Raw genomic sequence first — 12031 nt, forward strand, 5'->3', positions numbered from 1 at the left:
GAGGATTTATTTGAATGTGAAAGTAAGCATCTTTCAGATCCACTGTGACAAACCAATCCCCCGGGCGCACTTGCGCGAGGATATGTTTGATAGTTAACATTTTGGACGACCGTCTTTTTTTGGAATCAGAAAATAGCGGCTGTAAAAACCCATATTTTTTAGCGCGGGGGGGGGGGGAGGATGGACTAATTCTATCGCCCCTTTTGCTAAAAGATTCAGTAGACACTGAAGCACGTGACCTAGGTTGGTTCTCACCGAAGTCTCGAGAACCGCCTTCAAAATGTGAAATGAAGGTCCGCGAGCGAATTGGAGCGAGTAACCTCGCTTTATAGTGTTTATGACCCAACTCGACCCATCGGGGATAGCTTGCCAGGCTAGAACCCGTGTGGCTAGGGCTTGACAAACTGATTGGGGCTGGTCGCCTAACGTAGGGGGACCTGATACCCTTATATTGTGATTTGTATACACATTGAGTATTGGACTGACTGTACAAGCATTTGCGTGTGGGGAAGTCAGTGTTACAACAGGGGAGGGGCCGCCTAGTGAAGGGGGACCGTGAACCCATATATTGTGATTTGTGCACACATTGAATGTTGGACTGACTGCACAAGCATTTGCGTGTGGGGAAGTCAGTGTTACAACAGGGGAGGGGCCGCCTAGTGAAGGGGGACCGTCGACCCATATATTGTGATTTGTGCACACATTGAATGTTGGACTGACTGCACAAGCATTTGCGTCTGGTGAAGTCAGTGTTACAACAGGGGAGGGGTCGCCTAGTGAAGGGGGACCGTGAACCCATATATTGTGATTCGTGCACACATTGAGTATTGGACTGACTGTACAAGCATTTGCGTGTGGGGAAGTCAGTGTTACAACGGGGGAGGGGACGCCTGATGAAGGGGGACCGTGAACCCATGTGTTGTGCTTGTGAAACTGATAGCTAACATTTTGAACGGCCGTCTCATGAGAGCTTTGTTCAAATGTCTCAGATCTAGAGTGGGTCTGAGGCCGCCGTCATTTTTCGGAATTAGAAAATGGCGGCTGTAAAAAACGGTATGTTTTAGCACAGGGGGGACTAAGTCTATCGCCCATTTTGCTAATGAATTCTGTACATCGGTGCGAAGCATGTGACCCACGTTGCTTCTCACCGAAGTCTCGAGAACCGCCTCAAACTTTGGGGGTCTGCGAGCGAATTGAAGCGAGTAGCCTCGCTTTATAGTGTTTATAACCCAACTCGACACATCTGGGATAGCTTGCCAGGCTGTAACCCGTGTGGTTAGGGCTTCACACACTGATTGGGACGGGCCGCCTAACATAGGGGGACCTGATACCCTTATATGTTGATTTTTGCACACATTGAGTGTTGGACTGACTGTACAAGCATTTGCGTGTGGGGAAGTCAGTGTTACAACAGGGGAGGGGCCGCCTAGTGAAGGGGGACCGTGAACCCATATATTGTGATTTGTGCACACATTGAATGTTGTACTGACTGCACAAGCATTTGCGCGTGGGGAAGTCAGTGTTACAACAGGGGAGGGGCCGCCTAGTGAAGCGGGACCGTGAACCCATGTGTTGTGCTCATGTGCTTTATTTGGGTTGCCGTGAAAACGGCGTTTGTTGCAAAGACGCGCTCACTGCTGCGGGCTTGTTCACAATAATAAAATCCCCAGCCGCCTGAACTGAACAGGGGGCTGTGGGAAGTTTTGCTGGCTTCTTTGAGGGTGGTCCGGCAAGCGCGGGACACACGCCCTCTCTAGAGCTAGCCGAGTTCGCAGCACGGAGAAAGGCATGCACTTGCACATCCGCCGACAGAGAGTGCAATAGCCGCTACGCAATACGAAGTGACCGATCGAAAGGGAACTGAAAGGAGCAGAAACAGAGGAGCAGAGCAGTGAGAGGCGCTTGTCACTGCCCCGGCAAGTTTAAAATCATTTGAAAATGCGAGGCGCTGGAGAGCACAATTCGTTTGAATGCAAAATACAATTTCACCACTAGATGGGAGAAATTCCTACACAATGTCCCTTTAAAACTACTGATATTTATAACATTTGTTTATGGAAGGTTCAAAAGCTAAAATGATGCCATAGAATTTTGTTTTTATTTTTTTATTCTCAAGACACCATTGTAAATAGTTTCTTAGTCTGTTCATTTGTGCGGACAGTTGCACAACCTGACATTTCAGGGGTTTGAGAAAACATGTTATTTTCATAAAATAGGTTATTAAAAACATAAAATATCTATTTAAATGTACTAAAAATGATTTCAAACTAAATAGTTTTTATAGATTAAAGTGACGTATGTCATGAATTTATCAAATTATGTTAAAAGGAAATAATGCACTTGGACACTAGGAAATAATTTGTGTATAATCATGTTTTGTTTTAGAATTAAATATATTATGTGTTAGCAATAAGTGCATGGGGTGCATAAGCATTGTAAATGTTAAGATTAATGAAATTTCACTTAATTCAATTTTACTTGTTTGCAATGGATTTTTTTAGGACAATCACCTGTCACCACAAGGACATTGTGAAACCATAGTGAACATTACGTGATACCCTTAACTAGCATACAAGTTTAAGAACACAAAAATACTTAAAAACAACTGTAACCCGGTCTTAAACTGTTAACAAAGGCAGGCAACGCTGGTTGACCACACTAATCATTATTATAGAAAATGTATATACTTTAAAAACAACATTGCTGTAACTACTACATTCACATGTCAGTGTATTATATACACATTGTAAATCAATGCATTTATTGAGTACAAATTACCAAAAAAGTGGTTCTCAACTCCAGTCCTCGGGACCCACTGGTCTGCACATTTTTTATGTCTCCTTATACACCTGATTCAGATCACCAGCTCGTTAGGAAAGACTCCTTGATCTGAACTGAGTGTGTCAGATAAGAGAGACATACAAAATGTGCAGAATAGTGGGTCCCTAGGACTGGAGTTGAGAACCACTAACTCCATTGATCTGAATTGGCTCCGAAGCACTTCCTGGAACTATCTGAGGTCTATGCGAATCACGTGACGAACAAGTTTTTTGAACTTCCGCTATATCTTTATATGGCTCTACCCGTTTATAATTTTTATATAGATTATTTGTTACTTATGTGATATTTGTCTCAATTCTCTATCTATTGGCGAGGTATGTTTATTAATTCATTTTTTTAAATTCTTTATGAAAGCGTGAACTGTAACTAAATTATTTTTGTACTACAAGTTCAATTTCTTTTTCGGCAAATTGTAACAAATGTGATCTGTAATAAATAAATAAATAAAAAGCTAAAAAAACACACACACATATATATATATATATATATATATATATATATATATATATATATATATATATATATATATATGGCTCTACCCGCCCGGCCCAGAACCAATGAGGATTGAGTTAGGGAAAATGCCTTTTGCATGTTTTTTTCACAACACTACACATTATTTTTCTGTGATACTTTATTTGCATGTGTTCGTTTGTATTAAAATAACATGACTAATGCTTGGGCTCCAGTCCAAACCGATCAAAAGAACCCGCCCAATCTGGCAACACTGGAGTATCCGAAACGTCCTTCTTTAGCCAACCAACTAGAGACGACTTTGATTGATCATCGTGACTAGCGCTGAGAAAAGTAACAAAGGACCTACATGGCTAAGCTTCTGAAGCGAAGTCCACTCATTTTCCATCGCTTTTTGTTTAATGCTCCTTGATTCAAACTTTCATTATATTTCTTTGGAAGGTAACAAAACATATATTTTTTTAGCACTTTATTACTGGTACATTGTTGTACACACCATAGTAAAACCGAATTGTCGCATAAAAAATCCCTAGAAAATACGTTTAGAGGAGTTATCCAATCAAATATCTCCTTACGACGTCATCCGCGAATTGCCTCTCTCATTGGCCAAGGAGCTATTCAGCACTGTTTGAATTTGTACGTGTTAGAAGATTTCCAAACTACGATATTAAGTGCTGGTAAATATTATCTTCTTTTTTGTGTATTTTGATTGCCTGGACTTTGTTGAATTTGCCCAGAATAGAGAGAAAGTGTTATGTCGAGCAGTCGCCGTTCATTTATTAAATTTAATAGTTTGTAGTTTTGAAGTGTTGCATGTGAATTGAAGAATACTTTTTCTGAAGGTTAATGTGAGATTGGCACTTTACATTTACGTGTCGGTGATTTATGGAGACGCACTAATCTCATAGATTAAACAGTTGATGTGTGTTTAGAGAATACTATGATCTGCATCATTTGTCACGCTATCAACAGATGCATTTGTTGTGTTGCAGTCTAGCGCTGTTGATCTGATATTGTTGCCATGCGGCACGATAAATCGGTACACAAGCGAAAGCCATCGACCCCCAGACGCAGATCTCCCCCTGCACCACCGTTAACAGCTAGAACCCGCCGCACCAGCGGACCCTCCGGTGAGCTCTTATAGTATTGGCTTCCCTCTCTTATCAATGTGCAATGCACGCACAGTGGTTAAAGACAACATCAGCAGCAGTATTAATGCAACTGTTATATGTAGATCTCATGTTATTATTCATGTTTTATTCCAACAATGTAATAATTCAAGAGATTAGCAATTTTATAGTTAAGTTAAAATATAACTATTATAATATTCTTCAGTGGCAAGCAAATTTGGTCTCAAATGTCACTGGTGGGGTTAAACAAGTTAACCAAGGCCTGGTTTCACAGACAGAGCTTTTATTAATTGAGTTCAATTAGGACTTTTAAATGGCTTTGAAAAAAACATTACTGATGAGCATCTTGAGACAAAACAATGACAGTGACACATTTTAAGATATGTCAGTGCAAGATGCTTTCAATTACAGCTCAAACATGTATTTTAGTCTGGTACTTGATTTAAAGACACAATATGTAAGACTTTTGGATTAAAATACCCCCAAAATTATGTTTAAAAATACAATCTATAATATTCGACAGGCAATTTTCGGTCCATTTTATTTTGCATTACAAATTTGCTTCCACAAATTGAGTGGTTCAAATTCTACAGAAAATTGAACCTAGCACATCTGGGAACTGCAGGAGTAGCAGTAGATTGCTATCCATAATCTCCATCTGCTGTTAGTCGGTTTAACAGCAGTTAGTGCAAGCGGCTGTTGACGAAGACCAGAGCAACGGGTAGAGAGACGGTAATTATAATCAGTAAGTATATGCGATGATTGTCAGTGTATATATGTTAAAAAGACACAGAAGTTGTTTTTATGTTTAATTCAATGTCTTCACTGTTTCTTTTACCATGTGTAGGCAACATGTAAGCAGCTTTCTCTACTATGAACGAGATTGTTATTCATCCAATGCTGATGTACAGATCAAGCGTTAAATCTGAGGTAGTTGACATATTTCTCTCGGTTGTTTAGTTTCCTTAACTTTTATATCGTGGCTCTGTGCTGCAGTACTATTGTTTCCCTCATATGTCATACTTCAGGATTCCACTGCCGTCGGGACATTTTAAGCGCTTAACGTAGCTTAATGGACTAATACAGTTAAATAAAAGACCAAAACTCGCACCTTATTGGGAATGTGGGCTATAATATAGCCTACAAATACTGGCATAAAGGAATACTTCCCACTGGAAGTTCGTTAGAGACTGTCTCTTAAGTTACGTATGACATTGGCTGTCACTTTATGTTCGAAAATCGATTGCACAATCGATCGAAGCAACCAACACAAGTTTCGAAAACGAAAATACGGTATCTATTTTAACCAAATATGTATACTATTAATTTTAAATAAATTAAACAAATAAAAAAGATAGATGTAACAAAACTCACAAATAAGCAGAAAAAGAAAATAAAGAAAGTGCAGTAGGCATTTGCGAAAGTTAAAAAGAAAATTCCCACCAATTTTACACGCCTATAGTTTCAATCGGCTGCTGCTGGTGGTGTTTTGCCAACAGTGGCGATCAACCTGTGCGACATGAGAGACGAGTGATAACCCCTAATAACTTGAGGTGTTAGATATGAAAGCACTTTGGGTTTTTATTAAAAAAACCGAGGCCTGTTCTCAAGTCCATTTAAATGTTCATTTTTGAACAGTTGTCTATAATGTATTGAATCATTACGTACAATAATTTTGGAGATTTTTGAATAGCTTGCTCCTGCGGTTTCATTTTTAATTTTCTTGTTAAACCTTCATATTTTTATTTATAGTGTCAACAAAAGTTTATTAAACTGGTTGTAAGTGCCTGGTCCACTTTATCATGTCTAAGGCTAAAGGAAAACATGCAGAAAAAGATAAGGAGTGTTCTTCAACGGCTAGCATTTCCATGGCCGACATTAGCTCACTCCTGGACGAACAGAGAGGCCCTTTCGGCTGATTTTAAATCCTCATTCGAGTCTCTTGCATCTACACTGGACAGCATTCATTCCACCATTACTGATCACGGGCAACGCATTGATTCTCTGGAAGTTAACGCCACCTCAGTTGACCAACGACTTCAGCATCTGGAGGGCGCTTACTCCGCTTTGCAGAAAGACAATGAGGGTTGCAGCAGACGCCAAAACATTCGTATTATAGACTTTCCTGAATCGACCTAATGTTCTCGTCCATCCACGTTTTTTTCTCAACCTCTTGTGGATGATCTTGGCACGGATGCCCTCACTTCGCCCCCCTGAGATAGATCGTGCGCACCGGAGCCTCGTTCCTAAGCCGGCTCAGGGAGGAAGGCCGCGGCCTGTTATCTTGCATTTCCACCGATTCCAAGTTAAAAACGTGGTAATCCGTGAGGCTCAAAAAAGTGGGGTGTCCTGCTTTTTAAAGTAACACCAGGTACCTTTTGCTCTCGGGGTCCCCCTACAGTTGGGAAACAGTATTGTCTTCTACTACTGTCGTAAACTCTGTCATCGTGCATTTGTTGACAACCATGATAGCCCTGAACACTGAAGGAGGAGGTCACATGCAGGTGTTCTGCTTGCGTCGCGTGTGAAATGTCTTCATCCCAGGTACAGTGGCATGTATTTCAGCATGTCATATGAATATAATTTCATGGGTTTTATTTTTTTCTAACAACAAATGATCGCGATGATCACGTTTACAAGCCAGTGTCATTATAGTAGCCTAGTCTATTGGTTACCGTTTTACTGAATCTATATGATACTTCAATGCAATGTTTGAGTGGTAGATAATAACCATATATCGTCAATATTATAATATCAAGCTACCATAAATAAATTGCAAATTTTACAAATCGATTTGCATTATAGCTTGAGGCAAGACAAATAATCATTACCTGATTCATGAAGATAAACGGAGGATAAGATAGCTTCCGTAACATAGTCAGGCAGACAAAAAAACACCCCAGACTACGGGGTGTCATTGGTTGTTGCGTTAAATGTTACCCAGATACAATAGTGCTATTTTCTGATTGGCTAACAACACCAGACGAACAACACCAGAGTACACGCGCTTGAATTCATGCCTGTTCCACAGTGAGAGTGGCGCGGCCAGAGTTTTGGGCGCTGCGGCATATTAAATATATTACAAATAGTTTTTCAGCGTGAGAAATACAATGTGTGGAGGGAGAGCATGACAAAAGACCGAAATGAGTGACTGTCACGCTCAATGCGTGACACTTGACAGCCCTGCGAATCTAAGGAAGTGGGGTGGTGGTGGAAGTGACGTATATGCCGTAAAGCAGTGGAGTTTTGTAGTTCTCTTTGTTCGTCGGTTACTACCCGAAACCCGAAGTTTAAAAGTACGATTAAAAACGCTACAGACCCCGTCAGGCTATGGCAGACGTGTCATTCAACCTATTGTAAGTCAATGTACCATCACAAGAGACTGGGAAATATATTATGAAGGTTGAAAAGTTACCTAGTGTTACTTTAAAGGCCATACGATTAGTCCGTATTGAAGCAGCGCGTCGAGTACAGAGGTCCTATGGCCGAGCTATACAAGTGCGGATACAAGCTAGCGCTCCTTGCCAGACTGCGCATCACTCTACCCAACGGGGATAAAACATGGCTTCAGTCCGCTTCAGATAATTCGAATATTAAAAAAAATCAATACTATTCGAAAATTGCTTTATGTATATATATATATATATATATATATATATATTAGGGCTGTCAAATTATTAAAATTTTTAATCAAATTAATCAGAATTTTCAGTGGGTTAATCAGGATTAATCACTATTTGCAATTACACCTGAATCCTAACCATTTTTTTTCTGAAATGCATACCAAAAGATAAATAAAAAGACACAGATACATAATTTTCATATTATGTCTGTTTATTAACACAGCCAAATAATGGTGGTTAAATCAAGCTGAAACATACGTACGCACCATAATATTTGTCTTTGTAATGTCCCATCGCTTCTTCTTTGGCATTCCTCTTAACCAGGATGTACAATTTACAGCATTCAATTGAACAGAAAGCAATAAATGTAGTCAAATCATAACAGTGACCTACCATATTTTTGCACAATTTGAGTCATCTGTTGCGTTTTTATGTGAAAAAAAAAACATTTTCAATAAAACTTTTAAATCAAACCAAAGAACAATCTTTTACCTTTTCCTCCATTCTTTAATCCAGTTGCTCAAAAATCCAGTTCCTAACTACTATAACATGTTGCACTGAAACTGGTCTTTTTGTTTGAACATCACCTTTCAAATCTACTGAGCTTCATCATCTTTCAGCCAGTTGCTGAGGCAAACTAACTTGTTCACATTTTCTGAGAGTAAAGCTGATCTTTTCTTGTTCACAATGTGACCTGCAACTGAGAAAAGTCGTTCACAGGGAACAGTGGTTGCAGAAGTGGCTAGATATTTGTGAGCTAGTGAGGCCAGCTTCTCATGGGCGGTGGGAATGAGATGCCCACCACCTCAAGGGGCAGTCCTCCAATTTAATGGTGGGCTCTGCTCTGTACCTCTGTATGGCAGGTTGGACCTCTTCATCTTCTGATTCTGAATCTGAGCCCATTTGAAGAAGGCTGATTTGCTGCCTGGGTGGCCCATCATCATGTGTCTGTGAAGACTTTCTGGGTGATTCTTGTTGCAGCATCCGTTCAAGTGTGGTCCACACCGCTTCCCTGTCCGTCTTGGGACGGCATTTCAAGTCTTTGAAACGAGGATCCAAAACTGCAGCAATATGGAGCCATGCATTGTTTAGCTGTTCTTGACGGGATGCTAGGTCCTCCTTGAACTTGGTCTTGAATCTCACCACATATGCAGGGTCCTCATCACAGGCTTCCATCTTGAGACGCAAGTGGCAGAGAGAAGGTAGTACCACAGAACAGGAGACATAGGCCTCTCCACCCAGGAGCTCAGTTACATACCTATGCACACAAACACACACACATGCACACAGAAACAGTGTATTATTAGAACAGTGGTTATCAACAAATTATTATTATTATTATGATAATAATAATTATTATTATTATCATTATTATTATTTACATACATGTTATTGATATTTGACTTGTTTTAATTCATTCCAGAAAAAAATCAAAGCAACGTTATTTGATAAGTTACAGACTGATTTACCTGCATGGCTCTAGAAGTGTCTCCAGCCTCTGCAGTTTATCCCACTCTGCTGCGGTCGGCGAAACGAGTTTGTGATCCTGATTGTCCAGGGCTGCGATGACAGCCTCTTTATTTCTGCTCACGCGCTTTATCATTTCCAGCGTCGAATTCCAACGTGTTGGAACATCCTGGATCAATGGCTCTAGCTTCTTTCCCAGGCTGATTTGTTGTGCTTGAAGCTCCGCAGCATTTGCTGGGCTGTGCTTAAAATGACCGACAACTTTGCGAGCCTTGGCCAAAGCATTTACAAAGCCGCTGTCAGCAAGACTCACTGTGACGCTTCTCTGCACCATGTCAGCGACACAGTTCATGTGTTCATAGTGTAAGTCGAATTGCGGCAACCATGTTACGTGCACTGTCAATACCAATTGTTGTCGTCTTGCCCTCGTCTTGCCTTGCCCACTTACGTGCAACAGATAGGAACTGTTCTTTACAAGCCGCCGGAAAATGACGCTCCTCAGTTTTTGATATAGTCAGCGCAAAAGACTTCAGTTCCCACGTGTCACTGATGAAATGTGCAGTTACTCCGAGGTAATTGTCGTTACTCACTGATGTCCAATGGTCTCCTGTCAGGGCGATATGATTTACTTGAGCCAAGACCTCTTTCCTTTTTTCTTTTTCGTTTTGATAGAGCTTGTGGATTCTCGTCATAACTGTGGCTCTTGACGGTGGCCTATAGGATGAGTCTTGAGACGCCACTTGCAAAACATCAATGAAACCTGAGTCTTCTACAATGCTAACGGGTCTACAATCCTTTGCAATCCATTTTGCTATTTTGTTAGTCAAATTATCTGATGTTGATTTTGTTAATGGCCCGCGAAAATTCAGCGTGGTCTGGCGCGAAACACTTGCTGAACCTGACGGCCCTGCAAACGCATGTTTGGCGTTGACATGGTACCTCAAGCTTGAACAGCTCCGGTGAAATTGAAACTCCTTGTTACAAAACTCGCAAATAACCTTGTACTTGTTAACTGTACCATCATCTTTATTTTTATATTTGAATCCGTCAATAGGCCCACTTTGCTCGCCTTGCTCCATCTCGCCTCTAGCTCCCGTCCCAACCACTTTCCTGACCTGAATAATTTGTCGCACTGCGCATGCGCGAAATGTGTTAAAAAAATGGACGTAATTAACGTCGTTAACGGGCTATTTTTGACAGCCCTAATATATATATAATTTATTTATTTATTTATTTTATATCATATAGCCAATCTTGGCTTTCTCACCGCCTTGGCTTACACGCATGTGAAAATGAAATGCTTTTGTTTCGTCTGATGAACAATATAATTTTTGAATCGTAACACAATTGTGCACGTTATCCACGCTGTATCATCATAGCAATACTGTCAAAAATGGCGGAGATGGAAACGGAGATCACCACTCCTGACAATTTGAGAAGCGATGTGTGGAAGGTGTTTGGATTTCAAACCATAAATGGAAAAATTACAATCTGCAGAATATGCAAAATCCGAATGAAATATCACTCCTCAGCTAGCAACCTGAGGGCACACCTGACAGCGTTATACCCTGACAAGCCAGGCGATCTGTCCGAGGAACCACCGCTAAAACAGCCAATAATTACTTCTTTTCTGCCTCTCTCCTCATCACGGGGCTTACCAGCTGTCCGCGATAACAGACAAACTGACACGGTTTATCTGTAAAGATATGAGACCGATCAACATGACGCAGGGGTCTGGATTTAAAGATTTTATTCACAAGCTTGAGCCAGGGTACACGGTTCCTAGCCGCGCAAAAATGCTGTGCAGTTATTGATGCAGTCTCAGCACCCCTTGTTTTTTTTTATATAAAAAATGTCCATTAAAGTTGACAAATTAAACTCATTCATTTTGTTCCGCTGTTTTATTGTTAATAAGAAAGCAATCACCTAAATGTTTCTAAATGTTTATTGTAATGTTAGATGTCCCTCTAGTGGACACAACGTGTAACAACAACCACATGCTATAGTGGCCTAAAACTGTGTAAAGTCGTAAATATATAATAATAAATATTATTCGAATATTAAATAAAACAAGGAATGGAATTCGAATAGTATTATAGAGGAAGATTGACAGCCCTACTTCAGATGCTGTCAAATTCGACCAGGACTGAAACACGAACTCGTAAGCAAGCCAATTGACACTTTCTGATGTCACTATATTCAGGGGCGGATTAAGGTTGTCAGGGGCCCCTAGGCTGCTCTTTGTGTGAGTGCAGTGAGTGAGTTTTATGTTGCTAGGCAACCACCGAAACAGCTGTCCTGTCAGTCAAGTAAACATCAAATCAGCCTTTTAAATTTCGTGTAGTAGTCAGCACCCAAATATATTTTTAGGTCGCACCGATTATATTTCAGGAGCATATGCGACCAAAATGGCTTTGATTTCGAGCATTGATGTTAATTTCGAGCCCTGATGTTTCTTGTAATGTTAGCCATAGTTATTTATTTCTTGATTTTGGTGTC

General features: G+C 40.5%; 1 protein-coding gene across 2 annotated transcripts in view; it reads left to right on the forward strand.

The window, feature by feature from the left end:
• The first annotated feature begins 3906 nt into the window (after positions 1–3906).
• The window catches only part of LOC143737954 (histone H3-like centromeric protein A), a 38341-nt gene continuing 30216 nt past the window's right edge, over positions 3907–12031 (forward strand). For both annotated transcript variants that reach the window (XM_077229760.1, XM_077229761.1), the window contains exons 1-2: positions 3907–3989; positions 4305–4442. In XM_077229760.1, coding sequence (XP_077085875.1) covers positions 4334–4442 — 109 coding nt within the window. In that variant the 5' untranslated portion in view covers positions 3907–3989; positions 4305–4333. The remainder of the gene's footprint in view (positions 3990–4304; positions 4443–12031) is intronic.

Source organism: Siphateles boraxobius, unplaced genomic scaffold, assembly GCF_051911475.1.
Source record: "Siphateles boraxobius isolate OS27281-9 unplaced genomic scaffold, OSU_SipBor_1 133, whole genome shotgun sequence".
Lineage (NCBI taxonomy): Eukaryota > Metazoa > Chordata > Actinopteri > Cypriniformes > Leuciscidae > Siphateles > Siphateles boraxobius.